At 44.5% G+C, this 27,836-nt stretch overlaps 1 protein-coding gene and 1 long non-coding RNA gene across 2 annotated transcripts in view; one reads left to right on the top strand and one right to left on the bottom strand.

Annotated features, from left to right (window-relative positions):
- ANKUB1 (ankyrin repeat and ubiquitin domain containing 1) overlaps positions 1-8,512 on the top strand; it is a 142,382-nt gene extending 133,870 nt beyond the window's left edge. Inside the window, exon 6 of the mRNA XM_036352000.1 lies at positions 8,335-8,512. Within this exon, the coding sequence (XP_036207893.1) occupies positions 8,335-8,464 (130 nt within the window). The 3' untranslated portion in view covers positions 8,465-8,512. The remainder of the gene's footprint in view (positions 1-8,334) is intronic.
- LOC118677158 overlaps positions 1-9,850 on the bottom strand; it is a 113,371-nt gene extending 103,521 nt beyond the window's left edge. The window contains exon 1 of the long non-coding RNA XR_004974336.1: positions 9,663-9,850. This is a non-coding gene — a long non-coding RNA (uncharacterized LOC118677158). The remainder of the gene's footprint in view (positions 1-9,662) is intronic.
- Positions 9,851-27,836: the final 17,986 nt, after the last annotated feature.

Genomic DNA, 27,836 nt, shown 5'->3' with positions numbered 1-27,836 from the left:
CTAATAAAAAAAAAAATGTCATAATCATCAAAAAAAAAAAAAAAAAAAAAAAAAAAAAAAAAGAATCCAAAAATGCGAGGATAGTGTAAGGAGCCTCTAGGACAGCTTCAAGCGTACCAACATCAGAATTATAGGGGTGCCAGAAGATGAGAGAGAGCAAGATATTGAAAACCTATTTGAAGAAATAATGACAGAAAACTTCCCCTACCTGGTGAAAGAAATGGACTTACAGGTCCAAGAAGCGCGGAGAACCCCAAACAAAAGGAATCCAAAGAGGACCACACCAAGACACATCATAATTAAAATGCCAAGAGCAAAAGACAAAGAGAGAATCTTAAAAGCAGCAAGAGAAAGACAGTCAGTTACCTACAAGGGAGTACCCATACGACTGTCAGCTGATTTCTCAACAGAAACTTTGCAGGCCAGAAGGGAGTGGCAAGAAATATTCAAAGTGATGAATACCAAGAACCTACAACCAAGATTACTTTATCCAGCAAAGCTATCATTCAGAATGGAAGGTCAGATAAAGAGCTTCACAGATAAGGAAAAGCTAAAGAAGTTCATCACCACCAAACCAGTATTATATGAAATGCTGAAAGGTATCCTTTAAGAAGAGGAAGAGGAAGAAAAAGGTAAAAATACAAATTATGAACAACAAATATGCATCTATCAACAAGTGAATCTAAGAATCAAGTGAATAAATAATCTGATGAACAGAATGAACTGGTGATTATAATAGAATCAGGGACATAGAAAGGGAATGGACTGACTATTCTTGGGGGGGAAAGGGGTGTGGGAGATGCGGGAAGAGACTGGACAAAAATTGTGCACCTATGGATGAGGACAGTGGGTGGGGAGTGAGGGCGGAGGGTGGGGCGGGAACTGGGAGGAGGGGAGTTATGGGGGGGAAAAAAGAGGAACAAATGTAATAACCTGAACAATAAAGATTTAATTAAAAAAACAAAAAAACAAACAAAAAAAAAACGTAAAAAAAAAGAATTTTTTTTCTGCTCTGATTGAGTATTCCCTGCTACCTTGTCTTCCAAATTGCTTATTCAATCCTCTGCTCATCCAACATATTGTTTATTCCTTCTAGTTTATTCTTCACTTCAGATATTGTATTCTCCATTTCTGACTGGTTCTTTTTTATGGTTTCTGTATCTTTTATCATGCAGTTTTAATTCTCACTAAGGTTTTTTTCAATATATATTTTTATTGATTTCAGAGAGGGAAGGAAAGGGTGAGATAGAAACATTGATGATGAGAGAGAATCATTGATCGACTGTCTCCTGCACCAGGGATTGAGCCCACAACCTGGGCACGTGCCCCAACCAGAAATTGAACCATGACCTCCTGGTTTATAGGTTGACACTCAACCATTGGGCCACACTGGCTGGGCCCCACTAAGTTTTTTTGGTATCCTTATAATCATTTTTTTTTTCTCTATATCTGATAAATTGTGTGTCTCCATTTCATTCAGCTTTTTTTTTTTTTTTTGAGATTTCTACTTTCATTTGGAACATATTTCTTTGTCTTCCCATTTTGGCTGCCTCTTTTGTTTTTTTCTATCTATTAGGTAGATCTGCTATGACCCCAGTCTTGGTAGGGTGGCCTTATGTAGTAGTTGTCCTATGGGACACAGTGTTGCAATCTCCTAGATCACCTAAATTAGGTGCTCCAGAATGTCCCTTCTGTGGGTTATGTGAACCCTCCTGTTGTACTTGAGTTTTGATTGCTATTGGCTCATTCATGCATGAGGTTGACCTTCAGGCTGGCTGACTGTGAGAATCAACTCCAACCACAGTGCACAAGCTATTGTACAGATGTTGACCACATGAAGCAGAATTCACCTCAGTATGGTCTGTTTCCTGTCTCCCTTTGGATATGCCACTAGTAAAGGTAATTGGATTCTACTCTGATATTGTCTGGATCTGGCCACTATGTGTGTTGGGTCTAGGGCTTCTTGGGAAAGACTCTTGTGCTGGCCAATGTCAGACACTGTCTGTGACTGGCCCTGGGCTATCTTTTTGGGTCTACAAAGCTATCTAATGTTTGTGGCTGTCTCTACTGGGCCTGCGTGTGCATGGGAAAGACCAAGCTACACACCAAGGCTGGCTTTTATCAGCACTGGGCCTGAGGGAAGGTCAGCAAAAGTCCCAAAGCACTCTGAGATCCACCTTGCCTGCCTCTGCCTGCTGGTTGCCTATTAGGCTCATTCACTGAACAAGCTGCATGGGGTAGGTTCTTAGTGAGTTGCCAGGTAGGGGCGAGTGATCTTCAGCAGATTGATACAGGTTCAGTATGTGCCAGTAGTAGGTCTGAGGCCACTCAGCAAATGTCCCAGGGTAACTAACTGCTATCCACTTGGTTCTTGCACACCTTTATGGTGGGCAGGGGTCTCAGGGAGTCATCAGGGTGAGACCAGCAGAGTTTATCAGGCCCAAACAGATCAAGATTTGGCCCTGTGCCCTAGGAAGCTTGGCTCAGTGGATAGAGTGTCAGCCTGTGGACTAAAGGGTCCCAGGTTGAATTCCAGCCAAGGGCACATGCCTGGGTTGCAGGTTTGATCCCCATTAGAAGGCATGCAGGAGGCAGCTGATCAATGATTCTCTCTCATCATTGATGTTTCTACCCCTCTCTCCTTCTCCCTTCCTCTCTGAAATCAATAAATATAAAAAATAATAATAAATAAACATAAAAAAAAAAAGATTTGGCCCTGTGAAGGGAGGACTCTGTACCATTTAGGCATGTGAGGGGAAAATGGCCCTTGTTCTAGAGCCACACAACCCAGTCTGTCCTGGATTCTGACCAGATCTCAGTAGGGCAGAGCCACCAGGAGTCAGTAGAATTAAGCCTTCAAGAGCCTGGAGATTAGAGCTAGCAGATATCCCATGAGAGGAGACATCAGTCAAGCTCACTGGAAAGTGGGGATAATGGCCCCTAATCCAGAGCCACACAACTCAGTCACTGACAACCCTTGAGTCTTCTCAGACCTCTAGGCCCTGGGCTAGGCAGCTGAGTTCTCAACAGGGTGTAAGGTCTGCAGGGTAGGGCTATATGGAGTTCAGAATGTGGGGCTATTGCATTCCCCCAGGCTGATGCCATATAGAGGGAAGTGCTCCACCCAAGAAAGATGGCGTCTGTGGTATGGGAGTGTGACTCAGCAGAGGTATTTTGGGAGCTGTTCCTTCAGCTCTTTCAAAAGCCACAAACCCCAGTCTCACTCTGCTCCCTCCCTCTCCTCCAGAGCTCAGGGTCAGTGACTGAATGAGATTTTGTGTGTTGGCCCTTTAATGGGTTGCCTGTGTCTCTAACAGTCTCTCCTTCGTGGACAGAATTCCTGCTGATTTTCACAGCCAGATGTTATGTGGGTGACTTCCCAACTTTGGTGCTCTGGGATCGGGAGCTCAGCTTGGGGTTGAGACCCTACACTTCTCAGGAGGAACCCCCACAGCTGAAATATCTCTTCAGAAGCTCAGCCTCCACTGGTAAAAGCTGGGCCAGTCCTTTTTGCATTTCCCCCCCTTGTTACCAGTGTCTTCTTTTGTAAATCCTTGGTTAAAGACTTCTGTTCAGCTCTTCTGTTGGTTACCCAGGTTGATTGCTCTATATTTTAGTTGTAATTCCAGTTTGGTCCTGGGAGGATTTGAGTTAACATCCACCTACTCTGCCATCATCTTGGATCTCTCACAGTCTAATATTATACTAGCCTTTTATTTTGTGTATTTGCCTCCTCACTAGAATGTACGTTCCGTGAGGGCATGTGTGTTTTGATCACTTTTTGTTTCTTTAGCACATGGAATACTGCTTGGCATGTAATGTGTTCAATGAAGCATTTTTGAATAATGCAGAAAAACCAGAGTTCAAATGCCAAGGTGAGCATTGAGCCTAGGAAGAACTAAGGCATACATGAAAAAGGTGAGAGAGGACTTTAAATCAAGTCAGGTGGTACATGGGGAATAGCTAAAGGTGATTTCCTTAAGGCTAAGGACTTGATTTTATGGGCTGCATCTATGGGTTAATCCCATTTAGAGGGCCCAAGGAGTCATCGCCATTGTGGTAAAGCAAGTAGTTGATACAGAACATAAAGATGAATCAGGCCCTAGCTGATTTGGCTCAGTGATAGAGTGTCGGCCTGCGGACTGAAGGTCCTGGATTTAATTACAGTCAAGGGCACATACCTGGGTTGCGGGCTCAATCCCCAGTAGAAGATGTGCAAGAGGCAGCCAATCAATGATTCTCATCATTGATGTTTCTATCTCTCTCTACCTCTCCCTTCCTCTCTAAAATCAATATACACACACACACACACACACACACACACACACACACACACACATAGTCTATATAATAAAGATGTAATATGCAAATTGACCATCACACCCTCGCACAAGATGGCCACCCCCATGTGGTCACAAGATGGCCACCACAAGAAGGCCAGCAGGGGAGGGCAGTTGTGGGCAACCAAGCCTGCAGGGAAAGTCAGTTGGGTGGGACCAGGCCTGCAGGGGAGGGCAGTTGGGGGGGACCAGTCCTGCAGGAGAGGGCAGTTGGGGCAACTGGGCCTACAGTGGAGGGCAGTTGGGGGGGACAGGCTTGCAGTGGAGGGCAGTTGGGGGTGATCAGGCCAGCAGGGGAGGGCTGTTGAGGGCAACCAGGCCAGCAGGGGAGGGTAGTTGGGGGCAAGATCAGGCTGGCAGGGGAGGGCAGTTGGGGGTGAGATCAGGCTGGCAGGGTGCGGACAGTTGGGGGTGATCAGGCTGGCAGGGGGAGGGGCTGTTGGGGATGACCAGGCCGGCAGGAGAGGGCCGTTGGGAGTGAACTGGCTGGCAGGGGAGGGAAGTTGGGGGTGAGATCAGGCTGGCAGGGGAGGGCAGTTGGGGGTAACTACACTGGCAGGGGAGGGAGGTTGGGGATGATCAGGCCAGCAGGGGAGCAGTTAGGCATCAATCAAGCTGGAAGGGGAGGGCCTTTGGGGGTGACCATGCTGGCAGGGAAGGGCAGTTGGGGGCAACCAGGACAGCAGGCATCAATCAAGCTGGCAGGGGAGTGGTTAGGGGGCGATCAGGCTGGCAGGCAGGTGAGCGGTTGGGAGCCAGCAGTCCTGGATTGTGAGAGGGATGTCCAACTGCTGGTTGTTGGACATCCCCCGACGGGTCCCAGATTGGTGAGGATGCAGGCTGGGCTGAGGGACAACCCCCACTTAGTGCATGAATTTCATGCACCAGACGTCTAATATATATCCTATCTAATAAAAGACAAACACGGTAATTGACCATACCTTCGCTACACCTCCCACTGGCTAATCAGCAAGATATGCAAATTAACCACCAACAAAGATGGCGGTTAATTTGCATACGTAGGCGCAAAGCGGCAGAGCAAAGACTGAAGGCAGCTCTGGCCGGAGCAGCGAAGGCTTGAAGGCGGCTCTGGCCGGAGCGAAGGCCTGGGTCCCAGGTGCCAGAGGAAAACCAGGGGAAGGAAAGGCCTATTGCATGAATCTTTTCATGCAACAGGCCTCTAATATATATATATATATATATTGAATCAGGCAAACTTGGATCTAATTCAAATGTTTGAAAATAATAAGTTACTTTCATGCAAGGTTATTCCTGATAGATTGAATGAAAGCCCTTTAATTTTACAGGACTTTGCCAGATAAAACTGGTGGTGGTATGGAAAAGGAGTCAAGTAGAGGTGGAAACATGGTCAAAGGTGCTGTTCTGTAAAGAAGAAAAAAAACACATTATTTTTCAAGAAAGTAAGTGTATTTATACAAGGCATTTTAAAGCATAGGGAGAAAATGGCATGAGATGAAACTGGAAAGGTAGATTATACCTACATTGAGAAGCATCTTGTGTGCCCAAGTGGAGAGTTTGCTTTTTATTCCTTTTCCATGAGGTAGGAAGTAAGTAGGAGCTCACAGAAGTTCTTTTTTATCAGGCAAGTCACATAAGCAGTTTTGCTTAATTTTTTAAAATAAATCTAGTGAAGCTACATGGGAGACTTGCTAGAAAGAAGTAATATTGTGGGTATAAAAAGACTACAATAAAGTTAGGAGACTTTGCAATAAGAGAAGCAAGAGGCAACAAAGATCTGGACTAAAACAGAAGTAGTTAGTAAGAAGAAAGGCAAAATGTGGCATATTTCTAATGAATAATCTACAAAATTTGTCACTAACTGGGTGTAGGAATGGACAGATAAGGAGGAATTGAGTTTTGTTTATAGCTTTGGAGATGGTGGGGATAGCAAAATCACTGTGTCAGCAAGAATACTGAAGGGGAACAGATTTAGGAAGAAGATATAAGACATATAAATTGGAAGCTTTTGTGAGATGTCCAATTACAAAATGCTATTGTTTACTAACTAGAGGCCCGGTGCATGAAATTCATACATGAGGGGGGCAGGCTGTCCATCAGCCCAGCCTGCACCCTCTCGAATCTGGGACCCCTTGGGGGATGTCCGACTGTCAGTTTAGCGGGCCTAAACAGGCAGTCAGACATCCCTCTCACAACCCAGGACTGCTGGTGCCTAACCGCCTGCCTGCCTGCCTGCCTAATCGCCCCCTAACTGCTCCCCAGCCAGCCTGATCACCCCCAACTGCCCTCCTCTGCTGGCCTAATCGCCCCCAACTGCCCTCCCCTACTTGCCTGATCACCCTCAACTGCCTTCCCTGCCAGCCTAATCATCCTCAACTGCTCTCCCCTGCCGGCTTGGTTGCCCCCAAATGCCCTCCCCTGCTGGCCTGATCACCCCCAAATGCCCTCCCTGCCAGCCTAATTGCCCCTAACTGCCCTCCCTGCTGGCCTGGTCGCTCATAACTGCCCTCCCTGCTGGCCTGATCTCACCCCCAACTGCCCTCCCCTGCTGGCCTGGTTGCCCACAACTGCTCTCCCCTGCTGGCCATCTTGTGGTGACCATCTTGTGTTGGCCATCTTGTGATGACGTGGGGGTGGCCATCTTGTGACAAAGTGGGGGCGGCCATCTTGTGATGACGTCACCTGACACCACCTAGGCTTTTATTAGATAGGATTGGAGATATGTACTTTTAAGAAAGCCCAAGATTTAGAAGTCATAGATATGGGCAATTAGTAAATGAGGCCTCCTATGATAAGGGTGCAAAAAGAAAGAGAGGAAGACAAAAGATAGAATCTTGGAGGACCCCAATGTTCAAGGGAATATAAAACCCTTCTGTAGTAAATCTTATTTGCATCCTACAAACTAGGAGCAATCACTTTCAAATTTATAAGAAAAGGCACAGTAACTTTGGTATCCTCATAGCTATCATAAAATATTAACTTTCATTGCATTTCAATTAAACTCTATCAGAATATTTACTATCTTATCAATGCAAACTGTGTGCTTGTGGTGGGTGAGAAGCAGCAGAATGGAGAATAAGTTAGGGAATATGTTATGTATAGGGATGCCTAGGAGGAACAGATAGGAAAAGTTTCAACTTTTTGAGTGGCTTTCTATATGACATTGAGTTGCTTTCTGTTTCTAGTTGTGGGTTCCAAGTTTATGGTACATATTGCCTTGAGAAATACCATTCCTGTGGCTTCAGAACAAACTGGTTTTAGAAAGATTCCTTTTTCTTGTTTTACATCTTAACTCATGTGATAAGATAAACTTGCCATAGCTACAAAAATCAACCTAAAAATTTCCATCATTTCTGCTATAAATGGGACAAGATTGGATTTCCTTATAAATTATGTCCAAGATGGTGCTGGAGTGGGTGGATATTACACTAACCTCCCCACGGGACCAAACTGGAATTACAACTAAAATGTAGAGGAATCAACCTGAAACCCCAACTGAAGACTAGCTGGAGAAAAGTTTTATAACCAAAGATTTACAGAAGAAGCCACATCAAGACTGGCAGGATGGCAGGGCATGAAAAGGGCTGGCCCTGTGCCCATGGGCAGGCGGTGGCTGAGATTTCAGAGGGATATCTTAGCTGCAAAGGTTCCCCTGATAAGCATTGGGATCTCAACCCCAAGCCAGGCTGGATGAAAAGGTGAAGAGATTAAGCAAAGAAGAAAAAAAAAACCTCCCAGACACAGACAACAGTATGGTGATTACCAGAGGGAAAAAGGGGTTGGGGGAGGTAAAAGAGGGTAAAGGTGGGGGAGGATAAATGGTGATGGAAGGAGACTTGACCTGGGGTGGTGAACACATAATACAATATACAGATGATGTATTATAGAATTGTATACTTGAAACCTATATAATTTTATTAACCAATATCACCCCAACAAATTCAATTAAAAATAAAATAAAAGCTTGAATTTCATCAGTGAAATAAATAAATAAATAAATCTTGTTTTCTTACAGTGCTTTTAAAGAGAAACGATGGCTTCAGCAGTTAGAAATAGCAAAAGTCTTAGCCAAAAAGAGCATTTCTAACTTGACTACCCAAGGAGGACTGACAGCATGTGAAAATCCTCTGGAAACTGCACTTTGAAAAGTCATGACAAACCCAGTTTGGGTGAAGAATTGATCAAATAGGACCTCCCGTTCTAATGTTAAAATTTCTAATAACAATTCCAATGCTATAATTTCTAATCACAGTTCTAATGCTACATAACTGTCAACAAGATATTTCATGTTAGCACTATATTTTCTTGGACTTATCAAACTGAGGGCATTTGTTTTTGCATAAAGCGTCTGAGGAAGAATTCATAAGAAATTGAGAATAGTAGTTGCCTCTGGGGAGGAAACTGGGAGGATTAAAAACAAGGACAGAAATAAGAATTTTTACTATTTCTCCCTCCACCCCCAAGATTTGTTTGAATGTTTTTGTTTTTTTTAAAACCATATGAATGCAGTATATAGTGAAAAAATAAAATTTAAGAAATTCTACATAGGGACAGTTCCTAGGAGAATTAAAAATACAATCTAAATCTAGTACTGGCCTCAGACATCTTTTGAACATCTGCTAAAATATTACTTTTTATTAATTGTCTTAACTGAGGTAAAGTTTACAACCAGTGAGTCACACAGATCTTACATGTAAGACTCAATGACTTTGACAAATATACACATCTATGTAACCAGTATTCCAATCAAGAGGTAGAATAATCCCATTACCCCAAAGTTTCTTTAAGCTTCTTTCCAAATCTATCCCAACCCCCAATAGGCAACCACTATTCTGATTTCTGTCTTCATAGCTAAACTTTCCCAATCAAATGAATCATACAGGTTCTCAGGGAGGGAAAAATGGTGGCGGTATAGACGAACGTGTCCCGTGCCTTGTCCCGGAGCAGATAGGGTGAGCAGCTGAAACGAATAACATCCAGCCCGAATTGGCAGAGAAGATTCAGCTGGGAGGCAGTTTGCAGCTGGGAAAGGCAGAGGACTCCTGGCAAAAGGTAAAGTCAAGGCTCTGGGAAGGATAATCGGCCAGAACTCTGAGCCCTGAGGATCAGAGGGAACTCACATGGCACCGGCTTGGGCTGCGTCCCTTGGGACGGGTGCAGTGGAAAGGAGATACGCAGAACAGCTGGTCGGCAGGGGATTCTAGATGTGGGTCCACAGTCAGTAAAGGCTGAAGAGTGCCAGCAGGAGAGGAGTGCGTAGAGCTGCAGCCTCTCCGGCCTCTGTGGCTTGTGCCTTTCTTCATAGAGCCTAGTTCATAGAACCTTTCAGATACAGACACTTACCCGTGGCTGGAGTGTGGGAGAAGGTGCAGAATTGTGAAATCTGGGGAGAGAGGGGAATCCAGGAGAAGTGGCAGCGAGTTTGGTGCTGAGTCATGCCTGAGCCTGGGACCTGGGCAACCATTTTGTCCTGAAGAGATATCCCCTCCCTCCAGTATCCAGGCAACTAATACAGCCACATCCGGATTCCACCCTGAATGGTAACAGGATTAAAAAAAAAAAAAAAAAAAAACCACCAAAAAAACCCAAAATAGTCCCTGAGAGCACAAAGGGGCTGGACTAAATAGAGACTTTCAGTCCCAGCTATCAGAACCTGAGAAACACTACAGTACAGAAGACTGGGATCTTAAGCCAGCCAAAGGAACACTTCAGTTTTTCATTTTTATTTTATTTTTTATTTATTTTTTATTACTTTGTTATCTCTCTTTTTTTTTCGTTTTTTCTCTTTTCTTTGTTTTCCTGTTTTTGTTTGTTGCTTTATTTTCCATATCTTTTCACATTATTTTTCCATTACTCTATTTTATTTTATTTGTATTTGCTATTTTTATACCATTTTTGAAATCAAGTTCTTTGTAAATTAATTATTATTATTTTTTCTCGTTCTCTTTCCTCTTATCCACCCATCTCCTCTCTACTTCCTCTATACTGAACTAAGATCCTCCCCATATTCATCCAATTCTTAACCTAACTTCTATATATAAGCTTAGCATCTACAGGTTCTACCCCCACCCTCTTTGCTGGGGGTTTGGTGTTTGTATTTTTTATTTTTTTGGTCATTATTATTATTTTTGTTTGTTTTGTTTGATTATTTATCTATTGGTTCTGTGGTATTTTCATATATATATATATATATATATATATATATATATATATAATCTCCTTTTTCTTCCTTTTTCTTTTCTCTCATTTTTTTCACTCTCTTGATATCATTTATTCTCTCTTTTCTTGCCTCTAATTCTCTTTTCTCAGGTGGTCACTTACAGTGGGGTTGTTATTGTCGTGAGTATATTCGTGCTTTGGTCCCTTCGTGTTGTGTCTTGTTGAGGTGAATTTTATCATGTCTGGCCAGGTGCTAGAGAGTGAGCCTCATAACCAGACACCTGGAGAGGAAACTCCATCCACAAACGGGTCAATAACACCCCAGACCCAACTACAGAGGCAGGAAGAAGGCGGCAGTGAGGGAGAGAGCATAAGTCAGTGAGGGACCAAAAGAGCAGTGTGTGGTCATGTGGAATGTGAGTGTGTGTATGTGAGTGTGGCAGAGATAGATCCCACAGGACCTTCGTGGTCAGGCTAAACTGGCTTGCCTAACTAGGCAGCCTCTGCTACCATTATAAGCAGTTCCAGGAGGCCAGCTCATCCCCAGAAGCCTAGCATTTTTAAGGGGAGAGCTTCTGTAACTGGGAGCCAGGCCTTACCCCCACCCAGGGTGCCCTCAGATATCACCCGGGACTCTACAAACACCCCTGCCAGGGACCTGCTACCTCAGCTGTGGTCCCATGGTCAACAAGTCTCCAGCCACCCTGGGCGCAGGCTCCAGTGAGTTCTGAAGAGTGCTTCCCTCTGACTGGTCCAATGCCTGAGCTCAGGGCACTGCAACCACGCAAGCAGCAGACACATGAGCAGCCCACTCCTGTCCAAGGAGCAGCAGCCCCACGAGAAGCCTGCCCCAGACCTAAGAGCAGAAGCCTCATGTGGCCTGCCCCTGTCCAAGGAGCAGCAGTCAGCTGTGTGAGCAGCCCACTCCCTCGTCTGAGGAACAGCAACCATGTGAGCAGCCTGCCCTGTTTGAGGAGCAGCAGTCCCATGAGCAGCCTGCCCACGATAGAGAAGCAGCAGCCCCACGCAGCCCGCCCCCATCCGAGGAGCAGCTGCAGAGCCCACACCCTCCTCCTGTCTGAGGAGCAATAGGTGTGTGAGAAACCTGCCCCCCTCCAAGGAGCAGCAGCTGCACGAGCAGCCTACCCCCATACAAGGAGCAGCAGCGGTGTGAGCAGCCCATACCCATACAAGGAACAGAATCACCTCAAGAAACCCGCTCCCATTCAAGGAGCAGTAGCCGCCCAAGCAGCCTGCCCCAGTCTGAGGAGCAGCAGCCACAAGAGCAGACCACCCACATCCAAGGAGCGGCAGCCCTGTGCAGTCCACCCAGGTCCAAGGAGCAGCAGACACACGCACCCTGCACCTGTCCGAAGAGCAGCAGCTGGGTGAGTGGCCTGCCCCCATCCGAGGAGCAGCAGACATACTTGCAGCTCGCTCCCGCCCTTAGAGAAGCAGCCACGCAAGCAGCCCATCCATCTGAGGAGCAGCAGACATGCTAGCAGACAGCCCCTGTATGAGGAGCAGCAGCTGCATATGCAGCTCACTCCGAGGAGCAGCAGCCGCCTGAGCAGCTCACCCTGCCCAAGGAGCAGCAGCCACACAAGCAGACAGACCGACCACATCTGAGGAGCAGCAGCCCTGCACCGCCCACACTGGTCCAAGGAGCAGCAGCCACACGCAGTCTGCACCTGTCCGAGCAGCAGCTGGGTGAGCATCCCGCCCCCATCCTAGGAGGAGCAGCCACACAAGCAGACCATCCCCCATCTGAGGAGCAGCAGCTGTTCAAGCAGCTCGCACCCATACGAGGAGCAGTAGCCCTGTAAGCAACCTGCCCATTGTCCAAAGAGAGGCAGCCTCACGCGCAGCCCTCCCCATCTGAGGAACAGCAGCAGCATGCAGCCAGCTCTAATCCAAGGACAAGCAGCCTTGTGATCAGCCCACCCCTGTCCAAGCAATAGCAGCTATGCGAGCAGCCTCACCTACCAGCCAGAGACACCACTGCTGCAAACAGCACCTACCTAACTGAGGAGCAGCCACTACCACGACCAATTGAGGAGCAACTGCAGCCCGAGGGACCACTGCCACTCAAGGAGAAGCCCCTGCACCACTCAACATCCAGATCAGTCGGTAAGACCAAAAATGGGTAGGCAAAGAAACCCCCAAAGGAAAGAAAAGGAGGACTCGCCAGAAAAGCAGCTAAGTGAAACTGAGGCATGCAATATGTCAGAAAAAGAATTCAGAATAAGGGTCCTAGAGTGCATAAACCGGATGGAGGACAAAATCAACAACTTATGTAAGAATCAAGAAGGAATGGATGAAAAAATCAATAACTTATGAAAGAACCAAGAAGAAATGAAGAGTGATATAGCTGCAATAAAAAACACCATGAAAAGTTTCAAAAGTAGACTAGGAGAAGTGGAGGGCCAAATTAGCGAATTAGAAGACAGGGAAGCAAAACACACCCAAACTGAACTGCAATTGGAGAAAATATTAAAAGACAGGAGGAGAGACTAAGGAAGCTATAAGACAACATGAAATGAAGCAACATACGAATAATAGGGGTACCAGAACAACAGGAAGAGGAACAAGGCTTAGAAAACCTATTTGAAGAAAGAATGTCAAAAAACTTCCCTGAGGTGGGGAAGAAAAAAGTCACACAAGCACAGAGAGTCTCAAACAGGATGAACACAAAAAGACCCACACCAAGACACATCATAATTAGCATGGCAAATGTTCAGGACAAAGAGAGAATCTTAAAAGCTGCAAGAGTGAGACAGAAAGTTACATACAAGGGTCTCCCATTAGTTTATCAAATGATTTCTTAACAGAAACACATCAGGCCAGAAAAGAATGGACAGAAATTTATAAAGTGATGCAAAGCAAGGGATTGAATCCAAGAATACTCTATCCAGAAAGGCTATCATTCAAAATTGAAGGGGAAATAAGAAGCTTCACAGACAAAAAAAAAAAAAAAGGCTAAGGGAGTTTATCATCGCCAAGCCAGCAATGCAAGAAATGCTAAAGGGACTGGTGTAAAAAGAAGAAATAAAAAGCTAAGAAAGAAAACAGGCACGAAAAATAGAAATGGCTACAAACAAGTACCTTTCAATAATAATGTAAACGTAAATGGACTAAATGTTTGAATCAAAAGACACTGAGTGGCTGAATGGATAAAAAAACATGACCCATATATTTTCTGTCTACAAGAGACCGACCTCAGAAGAAGGGACTCACACAGGCTGAAAGTGAAGGGATGGAAAAATATCATTCAGGCAAATGGAAATGAAAAAAAATCTGGGGTAGCAATACTTATATCAGACAAAATAGACCTGAAAGTGAAGGCCATAAGAAGAGATAAGGAAGGCCACTTCATAATACTAAAGGGATCAATACAGCAAGAGGATATAACCTTGATAAACATATATGCACCCAATGCAGGAGCATCCAAATACATTAAAAAAGAACTGCTGGAAGATATCAAGGGAGAGATTGACAACAATACAATCATAATAGGGGACTTTAATACACCACTGACATCACTGGATAAATCCTCTAGAGAAAAAATCAGCAAAGAAACAGCAATCCTAAATGACTCACTAGATCAGATGGACTTAATTGACATCTTCAGAACATTTCACCCCAAAGCCATGGAATATACTTTCTTCTCAAGTGCACGTGGGACATTTTCAAAAATAGACCACATATTGGGTCACAAGCAAAGTCTCCCCAAATTCAAGAAGATTGAAATCATACCAAGCACCTTCTCAGACCACAATGGCATAATAATAGAAATAAACTACAATAAAAACAACCCAAAACACTCAAACAATTCAAAGCTGAATAGCATGTTATTAAATATTGATTGGGTTACCAGTGAGATCAAAGAAGAAATTAAAAACATCCTGGAAACTAATGACAATGAAAACACAACAATGCAAAATATATGGGAGACAATGAAAGCAGTCCTGAGAGGGAAGTTTATAGCTCTACAGGCCTACCTCAAAAAACAAGAAAAAAAATGGTAGTAAATCATCTAACTCTACAACTCAGAATTAGAAAGAGAGCAACAAGAAAAGTCAGAGTGAGCAGGAGGAAGGAGATAATAAATATTACAGCAGAAATAAATGACATAGAGACCAAAAAACAATACATAAAATCAATGAAACCAAGAGCTGGTTCTTTGAAAGGATAAACAAGATTGATGAACCTGTAGCCAGGCTCACCAAGAAGCAGAGAGAGAGGACCCAAATAAACAAAATCAGAAATGATAGAGACGAAATAACAACAGACCCCACAGAAATGCAAATGATTGTTAAAAAACACTATGGACAACTCTACTCCAACAATCTAGACAACCAGGAGGAAATGGACATATTCCTAGAAAAATACAACATTCCAAACTCAATCAGGAAGAATCTAAAAATCTCAATATGTCAATAACTATGGAAGAAATTGAAGCAGTCATCAAAAAGCTTCCAGCAAACAAAAGCCCAGGGCCAGACGGCTTCACAGGGGAGTTTTACCAAACATTCAAGGAAGAACTAAAACCTATCCTCCTCAGACTATTCCAAAAAATTCAAGAGGAAGGAACACTTCCAAGCTCATTCTATGAAGCCAGCATCACCCTAATACCAAAACCAGGTAAAGACAACACAATGAAAGAGAATTACAGGCCAATATCCCTCATGAACATAGATGCCAAAATCCTCAACAAAATCCTAGTAAATCACATCCAGCAGTACATCAGAAAGATCATACACCATGACCAAGTAGGATTTATCCCAGAGGTGCAAGGATTGTACAATATCCACAAATCAATAAATGTGATACATCACATAAACAAATTGAGAGAAAAAACCACATAGTCATATATCAATTGATGTAGGAAAAGCATTTGACAAAATCCAACACCCTTTCTTCATAAAAACTCTCAGCAAGGTGGGAATAGAGGGATCATACTTCAACATAATAAAAGCCATATATGACAAACCCACAGCCAACATCATACTCAATGGACAAAAACTAAAACCATTTCCCCTAACAACAGTAACAAGACAGGAATGCCCCCTCTCACCACTCCTGTTTGACATAGTACTGGAACTATTAGCCATTGCGATTAGACAAGAAGAAGAAATAAAAGGCATCAAAAGTGGAAAAGAAGAAGTAAAACAGTCCTTATTCGCAGATGACATGATATTGTACATAGAAAACCCTAAAGATTCCATCAAAAAACTATTAGACTTAATAAATGAATTTGGCAATGTAGCAGGTTACAAAATTAACGCCAAGAAATCTATGGCATTTCTATACACCAATAGTGAACTTAAAGAAAGAGAGACTAAAAAAGCAATCCCATTTACCACCCACCAAAAAAATTAAGATACCTAGGAATAAACTTAACTAAAGAGGTAAAAGACCTCTACTCAGAAAACTATAGGACATTGAAAAAAAAGATAGAGGAAGACATAAACAGATGGAAGAACATATCATGTTCATGGATTGGTAGAATCAACATTATTAAAATGTACATACTACCCAAGGAATCTATAAATTCAACGCACTTCCCATTAAAATACCAACGGCATACCTCACAGACCTAGAACAAACTCTCCAAAAATTCATCTGGAATAAAAAAAGACCCCAAATAGCTGCAGCAATCCTGAGAAAGAACAAAGTAGGTGGGATCTCAATACCAGATATCAAGATGTATTGCAAAGCCACTGTTCTCAAAACTGCCTGATACTGGCACAAGAACAGACATATAGATGAATGGAATAGAATAGAGAGGCCAGAAATCAGCCTGAACCAATATGCTCAATTAATATTTGACAAAGGAGGCAAGAACATACAATGGAGTCAATACAGTCTCTTCAATAAATGATGTTGGGAAAATTGGACAGATACATGCAAAAAAAAGGAACTAGACCACCAACTTACACCATACACAAAAATAAATTCAAAATGGATAAAGGACTTAAATGTAAGACGGGAAACCATAAAAATACTACAGGAATCCAAAGGCAACAAAAGCTCAGACATATGCCAAAGCAATTTCTTCACCGATACAGCTCCTAGGGCATTGGAAACTAAAGAGAAAATAAACAAATGGAACTACATCAAAATAAGAAGCTTCTGCACAGCAAAAGAAACCATCAACAAAACAACAAGAAAGCCCACTGCATGGGAGAACATATTTGCTAATGTTATCACTGATAAGGGTTTAATCTCCAAAATTCATAGGGAACTCATACAAATTAACAAAAGGAAGATAAACAATCCAATCAAAAAATGGGCAAAGGACCTAAATAGATACTTTTTAAAAGAGGACATTCAGAAAGCCAAGAGACATATGAAAACATGCTCAAAGTCACTAATCATCCGAGAGATGCAAATCAAAACAACAATGAGGTACCACCTCATACCTGTCAGAATGGCTATCATCAACAAATCAACAAATGAAAACTGCTGGTGAGGATGCAGAGAACAAGGAACCCTCCTTCACTGTTAGTGGGAATGCAGACGGGTGCAGCCTTTGTGGAAAACAGTATGGCGTTTCCTCAAAAATTTAAAAATGGAACTGCCATTTGATCCAGTAATACCACTTTTAGGAATCTATCCCAAGAAAACAGAAACACCAATCAGAAAGGATATATGCACCCCTACGTTCATAGCAGCACAATTTATAATAGCTAAGATTTGGAAACAGCCTAAGTGGCCATCAACAGATGAGTGGATTAGAAAACTGTGGTACATCTATACAATGGAATACTACGCTGCTATAAAAAAGAAGGAATTCTTACCATTTGCAGCAGCATGGATGGAACTGGAGAGCATTATACTAAGTGAAATAAGCCAGGCAGTGAAAGAAAAACACTACATGATCTCACACATATATGTATAACAAAGAACATTATAACCTGATGGACAAAAAGATAGATACAGAGGCAGAGAAGCATTGATTAGACTGTCAAATTACAGTGGGAAGGCTGGGGAGTGTTGCGGGGGGGAGGTAAGAGATCAACAGAAGGACTTGTATGCATTCATATAAGCATAACCAGTGGACACAAAACACTGGAGGGTTGGGGTGAGGGCATGTGCTGGGGGGTAGGGGAGGCCGGGGGAAGGTCAATGGGGAAAAAAAGGAGACATATGTACTACTATCTGTAATACTTTAAACAATAAAATAAAATTTAAAAATAAAGAAAATAACAAGTTATGGGCTACTTAGCATTTATCTATATATATAAAAGCCTAAGCAACTGTTACAACTGGTCGACTGGTCGCTATGACCTGCACTGACCACCAGGGGACAGATGCTCAATGCAGGAGCTGCCCCCTCATGGTCAGTGCCCTTCCACAGCCAACTTCCTGTGGCCGGCCAATCTCCCATGGTCCGTATCCCTTGCCAGCAGGCCCCAATGGCCCCGATTGGCCACGAGTGCAGGCCAGGCTGAGGGACCCCACCTGTGCATGAATTCGTGCACCAGGCCTCCACTATTAAATAAGAAAAACAAGGTAACATATACAAAAGCTCTGTGCAAACTAATCCTATATAATAAAAGGCTAATATGCATAAAAGGCTAATATGCAAATAGACTAAATGGCAGAACAACCGAACAACCAGTCCCTATGATGTACACCGACCACCAGGCGGCATGAGTGAAACATGGCGGGCGTCCGCCACAGCAGGATGGTGAAGCAGGTTAGTGGGGGGCGCCAGACCTAGGTTGGGCCAGTCGCTGTTATCGGGGCGAGCCTCAGGTGGTAACTGAAAATTCTTTGCTCTTGCATGCCGCAATCCCACCAGCGGGCACTTGCACTCGCTGCCAGTGCCAGAGCCGCTGCTCACACCCACTGCCAGAGCCTGGCACCAGCCCCAATAACCCCTGAGGGTTTCTCCACCTCCCCCTGCTCCTGAGTGGCGACTGGGGCAGCAGCCGCCGCTCACCACCACTTACGGTGACGGCCCTGCTTGCAACCACTGCTGGCGCTGGCCCCAATTGCTCCGCACCATCAGCAGGTGCGAGCGAGACCGGTGCTGTTAGCGGGTGGGAGCAGTGGTGTTGAGAGTGGGGCCGCCGGCAGACAGGATCAGGGGCTGCTGTGGAGGGGCTGGGATTGGGGGCTTGGAGGATGGGCCAAGACCTGCCCCTGTGCTCACCACAGCCTTGTGACCCACAGTTCCTTTTACGATGCACAAATTTGTGCACTGGGCCCCTAGTCTCTCTACATTATAAGAGGCCAGGGGTCATCACGATCTAAATGACCTGACAGATGACTGGTCACCAGGAAGTGCATGGAGCACCTCTTGGTGCTCCCCTGTGGTCCACAGGCTCCTATCACAGCAAGGCTGGTGGCCAGCAGGTGGGCGGGTGCCGGGGTCCAACCCCAGCAGGTCCAGGGGTCCCCAAAGGTGTGGACGGAGTCGGTGAAGAAGGAAGGACACGGAGACAGCGTTCAGTTGATCAGCAGCCTAGCCAGGATCTCTAGCCAGGATCTCCAGCCAAGTTCTGGTCTGTATCTCCAACGAAGTTCTGGTCTGGATCTCCAGCCAAATTCTGGTCTGGATCTCCAGAGAGGTTCTGCTTTAGGATCTCCAGCCAGGTTCTGTGTCCATGTTCTCTTGCTAGGTTCTCCAGGTTCTCCAGCCAGGTTCTGTAGCCACGTTCCCTCGCTAGGTTCTCCAGCCAGGTTCAGTCACCAGGTTCTAGTCAAGTTCTCTTGCCAATTTCTGTAGTCAGGTTCAGTCCAGGATCTTTTGCCATGTTCTCTTGCTAGGTTCTGTCTCTAGGTTCTGAGGCCAGTTTCTGTCCAGGATCTTTTGCCATGTTCTCTCCAGCGAAGTTCTTCTGTCTCTAGAGAACGTTCTGTGTAGGTTCTGTGCCTCCTAGTTCTGTGTTCTAAGCTCTGTATTCTAAGTTCTGTGTCTTGCTGTCTTATTACATCTGTATTTATACCAGTTGATTCAATCCTATCAATCTCTATTACAAAGGTTAGGGCGTTTCTTATCTCTATTCCAGGGAGTAAAGATTATGTAGCTTAAGCATGATTGTTCATAGTTAAAGTGATTAATTACCCGCCTGGCACTTAGTTAAGAGGTTTTATTCCCTCCCTAACTTCAGGGGAAAATCCCTACCTGGGGAAACACCCTTTCTCAGAGACCTTGGTTAAAACACATAGTGCCAAGAAGGTGAGCAAACATATTAAGAACAGTATGCCATATATGCCAGGTCCCTTGAAACAGCAAGGATGGACCGGCTCCCGGCAAATTCCCCCTTTTTTATTTTTTAAATGATCACGCATGCAAATCAGTGGCCACCTCTCAGATTGGGCCATTTAAGTCTCGGAAGAAGAGTGGCAAGCAATGATAGTGAGCATAGCTATAAACATAGTGGATGGAGCGCAGAAGGAGCCCCATTCCTGTAGAAGGTTGCCAGCCTCTTCAGTCAAGGGATTTCAGCTGTCCTCAAGTTGTTGGTTTGATTGTCTTTGTTGGTCTGGCTAGCGGGCGGCGTCACTGGCGACAGGCTTCCCGAAGCGTCAGCAAGTTGAAGGGCAGCATCAAAGGGTCCATCAGGGCCGTGGTTGATGGTGGTGTCGATGTCCGAGGAGGAGTAAGCTGTGCCCTCTGGATCCAGCTGATATGGAAAATGGAGGGTAGTAGAAAAAGAAGAGAAAGCAAAAGAACTACAGGCATGGAAGTGTTTAGAAAAAAGAGGGAGAAGAAAGGGAAGAATGCAGCATCCTGACACAGCCCTTTCCTTCAGCTGCCCCTTTCCCTGTGGTCCAAGGTAGAAATGGGAAACAAGTCCTGTTGCAGTGAGAGGGCAGCTGCTGTCAGCCAGTCTCTGTCTTTACCTGGGTCCCGATCTGAGCTGGGCATGGGAAGCAGGAAGCAGCCATGGGGACAGGAGACCTACCTCAGAAGGGCCGAGTGTTCAAGCCCCTGCACCATTGGGGAGGGGGGTCTGTGCCCCACCTTTTTTGCACCCCAAGTTTTCTCCTACTGGCCCCCGACTGTGCCTGTCTTAGGTTGCCCCACCCTGTGGAGTCTTACCCGTCGTTGACTACCAGCCATCTCTGGGCCAAGTAGGGTGATGTGAGGTTCAGTTTTGTCTCCTTGATAGCCTATGTCCCTCTGGCCTCCATGCCCAGCAACTGCCTTGGGATCCCCTTGCCTGCTGGCGGGGCTCTGGCATTGATCATAGGGAACTCAGGTTTTTTCTCTAGAGAGGGCCCAGCTTACGCCATTGGGCCAGAGACAGATCCATGGTACCAGCCACCATGCGGCTTCAACCTCAGCATGAACAGAGAGCTCAGGCAACAGCTATGGGCAATTGGATTGTAAGAAGAGGGTCCCTCTTGACACAAGGGTAAGAGGGGCCAATACAGGACAAAGGAGAGTCCTGGAACAGGGCTTTCTCAGCCCAGGATGTCAGGCTCTTGGCCCAAGACAACTCCATGTATGGGGCATATACCAAACACCCCTAGTCACGTCATAAAAGGGAGATGTCCTTCCTGGAACAGTAGGGTAGGGAGATTCTAGAAAAGGCTGTGTTCAGGAAAGAAGGAGAAAGGCCAAAGAACCAGCAAACAAGTAGTTAGATTTTAAAAAAAGGAAAAAGGAAAGGAGATGTGGGGCAAAGCTGGGACATGTGGAAAGACAAAACGGAGGCACATGTGATCCTCCCAATGGACAGATTGTTCCAGCTCAGGTCTGCACATCTGCTGCAGACGGGCACTGGTCAGGTGTGCTATGATGAGGCAGAGATGGCGGGAGGTGAGACATAAGGTCGGACTAGACGGTCTGGAATCCACACAGGTGAGTCTGTGTCCTGTGGAAATATACAAGCATATCCTCTCCCCTGGGTTAAAAGTACATCAGGTCCCTTCCAGGCTCCTGTAAGCAAGTCTCTCCATTTGACGAGGGCTTTAGGTTTAGTTAGATCAGGGTTCCAATGCCTGTACATCGGGGAATTTCCCTCAGAATCTACATTTAGTATATTAATTACAAATTGAGCATGTTGTAGAACATGATGAGGAGAGGAATATTTAAACTCATTTTCTTGTAATTTTTTAATTTGTGTTTTTAAAGTTTGGTGAGCCCTTTCTACTATTGCTTGGCCTTGAGGATTGTAGGGTATTCCTGTAGTATGTGCGATGCCGAATGTAGAGCATAAGTTTTTAAAAGCTCTAGAGGTATAGGCAGGCCCATTGTCAGTTTTAAGTGCCCTTGGTATTCCTAGGTAGGAAAAGCATTGGAATAGATGTTGACTTACATCTTTAAAGGCTTCTCCTGTACGTGCAGAAGCAAGGATAACATGAGAAAAGGTATCAATACAAACATGCACATAGCAAAGTTTGCCAAAAGATGGGACATGAGTAATATCCATCTGCCATAAGTCACAGGGTCTAAGTCCTCTTGGATTAACTCCAGTAGCAGGGCTAGGAAAATGAGTAGGACAATGGCCGCAGTCACGCACAATACTTCGAGCAGCTTCTCTAGATATGCGATAATATAGACGGAGAGCAGAAGCATTTTGATGGTGAATGGCATGGGACCGCCGGGCTTCTTCTAGAGCTGTACAAACTACTGGGCGAGTTAGTAAATCCACCTGATAATTTCCTTCGCTTAAGGGTCCTGGTAGGCAGGAATGAGCTCTAATATGTCCAATATAGAAAGCCTTTTCTCGTTTGTGAATGCAAGTTTGTAGCTGAGTTAACAAAGAGAAAATGGCTGTTCTTCCTTGTGGGAGAGAGGCAGTCTCAATATGAGGAAATAATTTAACTATATATTGAGAGTCAGTGTACAAGTTAAAGGGAACCTGTTGCAATTGTTCAAAAGCATAAATGACTGCCAAAAGCTCTGTTTTCTGAGCTGACGTCTCTAGAGTTTGTTGAACATGGGTTATTGAGTCAATGATTGTTACTGCCCTACCATTAGAGGAACCATCTGTGAATACTAAGGAGGCAGGAGGTGATAATGGTTCTTTTGAACATTCAATAGGAAATATAAACGGATGTAGGGAGAGAAATTGCAATATAGGTGATCTTGGCAAATGATGTAAAATTTGTCCTGGGAAGTTACCTATAGCTATTTGCCACTCTTCTTCAAATTGTAATAGTGTGTCTAATTGTTCTCTTTTATAAGGTATTATTATCTCAGTAACTTCTCTTCCAAAGAGTTCGATACTGCGTCGTCTACCTTTGATAATGAGAGTGGCCACTAGGGAGGGATAGGGTGGTACAATCTTCCTAGGAGTGACAGGTAAATGTATCCATTCTAATGGTCCTTCCTGCCACAAGCATCCTGTAGGGGTATATTTAGTGGCTAGAATAATTAAGGCCCAAGATTTGGAATAATCTAGATACTGTAGTTGCTGTTTATTGATGGCCTGTTCTATTTTTGCTATAGCCTTTTCTCCTTCTACAGTTAATTGTTGGGGAGACTTAGGGTTAGAATCTCCCTTTAAAATGTCAAATAGAGGTTTTAAGTCAAGAGTGGTTATTTTTAGATATGGCCTGACCCAGTTGATATCACCTAATAATTTCTGATAATCATTCAATGTGTTTAAATAATCTTTTCTTAATTGTAGAGGCTGATGGGTGATAGTAGAGGTATGTAATATTCTGCCTAAGTATGAAAAAGAAGGTTCAGTCTGAATCTTTTCTGGGGCTATTTTTAGACCATGTTCTTCTAAAGCAAGGATGGTCTGAGTAAGAATTTCCTGTAAAGTAGCCCGATCTTTATGAGCTAGTAAAATATCATCCATATAATGAATAAGATATAGATCTGAAAATTTCTTTCTAATAACTTGCAATGCCTGATCTACAAACTTTTGACATAATGTAGGACTATTTTTCATCCCTTGTGGGAGAACCTTCCATTGGTATCTCTGATAAGGCTGTTTAAAGTTTTCTGATGGTATGCTGAATGCGAATCTTTGACAATCAGCTAGGTGAAGAGGTATAGTGAAAAAACAATCCTGTAAGTCAATAACAACAACACAATACTCCTGTGGAATTGCCACAGGGGAGGGCAATCCAGGTTGTAAGGAGCCCATATCTTCCATGGTGGCATTTATGGCTCTTAGATCTTGCAAAAGTCTCCACTTGCCTGATTTCTTTCTTATTACAAATATGGGTGTGTTCCAGGGACTATTTGATGGCTCTATATGTCCCTCTGCTAATTGCTGATCAATTAATTGTCGGGCTGCTGATATTTTCTCAGATGTTAAGGGCCATTGCTCAACCCATACTGGTTGTGACGATTTCCAGACTATGGGATCAGCAGTCCTAAGGGCAATGGCCCCAATTACAGATCCTGTCGAGGAGTGTGAGGTATTACTTTCCTTTCCTAATCCCTTTCCTGGATTAAATCTGGTGTCTAGCATCTGTGATGTTACTCTATCACTGGGGCTATATAATACAACTCCCATTTGAGACAAGATATCTCTTCCCCATAATGTAAAGGGGATAGTCGTAATTACATAGGGACAGAATGTTCCTGAATGTTGATCTTCATCAGCCCAAGTTAGAATCTGAGAACTCTTTTTTACATTAGATGCCTTGCCTAGTCCTACTAGGGAAGTGGAGGTGGTGTGCGTGGGCCATGAAGAGGGCCAATCCTTCCCTGCTATGCAGGAAACATCTGCTCCTGTATCCAATAGACCTTCAATTGGTTTTCCCTGAATTTGTAAAATTTTTGTAGGTCTAGTAGCATGGATTTCTTGTATCCAAAATGCTGCATCACTAGATCCAAAGCCTCCGGCCCCTCTAGCTTCCTGGGTAACAGCTGTCCCTATTTTATGTATTGGTAACAGGATTAATTGGGCAATTCTCTGGTTGGGCTGAATCTGTATAGTTGTGGTGGGTGGGGAAAGTAAAATCTGTATTTCTCCTGTGTAGTCTGCATCAACAACTCCTGGGATGACTAAGATCCCCTGTAACGAGGTGGAGCTCCGTCCTAATATTAAACCTACAGTTCCCTCAGGCAGTGGCCCAGACACTCCTGTAGGAATGGCTGCTACTGGCGAGTCTGGGGTTAGTACTGCATGGGTGGTTGAGTGGAGGTCCAATCCTGCACTGCCTGGGGTTGCCCTGAAGAGGTCACTGACTGATCGAAATTTGCAAAGGGGTTGAAGGTTGATGCCCCTATTATTGCAGGGGCCTGGGGCTGGCCCCTTCTCAAGTTTCCCAATTGAGGTGATGGGACATAACCTCCTTGGGAGCTATTTGTAGAGTTTAAAGGCCGACCATTTTTATGGTATTTTGATCTACATTCCTTTGCCCAATGGAATCCTTTCTGACATCGGGGACAAACGGTTTTTGGAGGATTAATATTATTCCCTAATGTATTTCCAGGCTGTCGAGGAGCTTGCCATCTGGCCTGAGTATTATTATTTTTATTTGGGCATTCTCTGCTAAAGTGCCCACATAAGCCACAAGAGTAGCAGTTCATATTTCTTTTATTACCTGTATTATTGCTGGCTTGTCCTATAGCCTGTACATATTGAGGGTATGTCTCCCCTTTGAGAGCTGCAGCTATAGCTACACCCTGTATAAATGCTGGACTTACATCAGCACACTGTTTTAAAAAATCATTTATAGTTCCTGTTCTGAGAATCGGCCTTAATAAAGCCTGACAGGTATTATTAGCATTTTCAAAAGCCAGTTGTTTGATTAGGATATCGGCTGCCTCTTTGTTATTGATTACTCTCTTGACTGCCTGCATGAGGCGAGAAAGGAAATCCTGATATGGTTCCTCGACCTTCTGTTTAACCTCTGTAAGGGTGGTTGTTTTTCCTGCTGTATAAGGTAGGGATTTCCAGGCACTTATTGCACAACTGGTTACTTTGGTAAGTGCCTCTGTGGGCATATTCATTTGCTCCTCAGCGGTGTTAAAATCACCTTCTCCTAATATCATGTCTAGGGTTATTCCTTTTCTGGTTTTTTCGCTAGTGGCTACAGCTTTCTTAGCAAGATCTTCATATTCAGTTTTTCATAATAAGTAATCGCCTCCTGAGAGACAGGATTTACAAACCTGTGACCAATCATAAGGAGTCATCCATTTACTGGCTAGGGTTTCTACCAAGGTTTGTGTGTAAGGAGCTAGAGGTCCATATTCAGAGCAGGCCAATTTTAATTCTTTAAGTACTTTGTAAGGTATAGGCTCCAAGGTGGGGTTTCTATTCCCACCAGACTCATTCTCATATGTAACTGGGAAGCAGAGTGAGAATTCAAGATCTCCATTAGCTTCAGCTTCTCTTATCGCCCTTTGAAATTTAGACACGGAGCTCATAGGAGCCACAGGACCTGGTTTAGGCTTCCTTTCTAATTTGGGGAGCCTGTTTTGAATGGGAGGGCCATTCTCCTCTCTACTGACTGGAAAGGACCAACGGTCATGTTTATGATATTTATTCTCCTCCCGATCAGTAGGCATAGCTAAATTGCTTTTAGATTGAGCTGAAGACAATGATGATGTGTCCTCTCTGGGTGGAGCCGAGGGACTATTTAAATTTTGAGAAAGTTCAACCGTTTTTGCCTCTGGTGCCAAGGTGTCACAGATTGAATCCCAGAGGGAAAAGAAACATGGCAGGACCTTGTCAGATTCATGGTGTTTCTTTAATTGCTTTCCTACTTCAACCCAAGTTTTTAAATTAACAGTTCCATCCTCTGGAAGCCATTGACATACTTCTATAAAACTTTCTGTCTCACTGGGAAAAACCTCAACTCCAATTCTGCTAGTAAGCATATGCGTTAAAAGATTAATACAGAGTCTTTTTTCTTTAGACTCAGTATGACCCATCTTGTCAATCTAAGTTCTGTACTAACTACCCGCTTACCCTACTTATCCTCTATGGGGGGGGGGGGGGGTCTGAAGCACCCTACGGTGCAGTCCTATCCGTCCCAAGTACGGGGGGACTTACCTAAGGGAACCCTGTTCGGGCGCCAGATGCCGGAGTCCAACCCCAGCAGGTCCAGGGGTCCCCAAAGGTGTGGATGGAGTCGGCGAAGAAGGAATGACACGGAGACGGAGTTCAGTTGATCAGCAGCCTAGCCAGGATCTCTAGCCAGGATCTCCAGCCAAGTTCTGGTCTGTATCTCCAACGAAGTTCTGGTCTGGATCTCCAGCCAAGTTCTGGTCTGGATCTCCAGAGAGGTTCTGCTTTAGGATCTCCAGCCAGGTTCTGTGTCCATGTTCTCTTGCTAGGTTCTCCAGGTTCTCCAGCCAGGTTCTGTAGCCACGTTCCCTCGCTAGGTTCTCCAGCCAGGTTTTGTCCAGGTTCTCCAGCCAGGTTCAGTCACCAGGTTCTAGTCAAGTTCTCTTGCCAATTTCTGTAGTCAGGTTCAGTCCAGGATCTTTTGCCATGTTCTCTCGCTAGGTTCTGTCTCTAGGTTCTGAGGCCAGTTTCTGTCCAGGATCTTTTGCCATGTTCTCTCCAGCGAAGTTCTTCTGTCTCTAGAGAACGTTCTGTGTAGGTTCTGTGCCTCCTAGTTCTGTGTTCTAAGCTCTGTATTCTAAGTTCTGTGTCTTGCTGTCTTATTACATCTGTATTTATACCAGTTGATTCAATCCTATCAATCTCTATTACAAAGGTTAGGGCGTTTCTTATCTCCATTCCAGGGAGTAAAGATTATGTAGCTTAAGCATGATTGTTCATAGTTAAAGTGATTAATTACCCGCCTGGCACTTAGTTAAGAGGTTTTATTCCCTCCCTAACTTCAGGGGAAAATCCCTACCTGGGGAAACACCCTTTCTCAGAGACCTTGGTTAAAACACATAGTGCCAAGAAGGTGAACAAACATATTAAGAACAGTATGCCATATATGCCAGGTCCCTTGAAACAGCAAGGATGGACCGGCTCCCGGTAGGCGGGGCAGCAGGGCAAGGCGGGAATGGTTGTGGATCAGGCCTGGAGAGAGGTCCAGAGAGAGAGGCAGGGCCTGATCCACAGCTGCTGCAGAGGCTGCAGATTAGGCTCCGAGAGAGGCCTGGAGAGAGAGGCAGGGCCTGATCCGCAGCTGCCATGGAGGCTGAGGATCAGGCTTGGAGAGAGGCCCAGAGATAGGCCTGGAGACACTGACTGGCATAGAAACTGACCAATCAGAACCAAATCTGGGTGAACTACAATGAGCCAATGGCTGCCTAGGAGGCAGAGTGTTTGATGCTGACTGGCATAGAAACCGACCAATCAGGACCTAATCTGGGTGAACTGTGAAGGCAGAACCTAAGGTGGGGCTGAGGAGAGGTTTTAAGGGCAACAGCTGTTTGGTGTAAGGTGTAAGAAAGCAGTTCAATTTTTTAATAATCGGTTTGGCAGTATAGTGCATATGGCTGGCTATCAGTCCAGA

Source organism: Myotis myotis, unplaced genomic scaffold (genome assembly GCF_014108235.1).
Source record: "Myotis myotis isolate mMyoMyo1 unplaced genomic scaffold, mMyoMyo1.p scaffold_m19_p_2, whole genome shotgun sequence".
NCBI lineage: Eukaryota > Metazoa > Chordata > Mammalia > Chiroptera > Vespertilionidae > Myotis > Myotis myotis.
The sequence above is the reverse complement of the archived record's forward strand: the minus strand, read 5'-3'. Positions and strand labels throughout refer to the sequence as shown.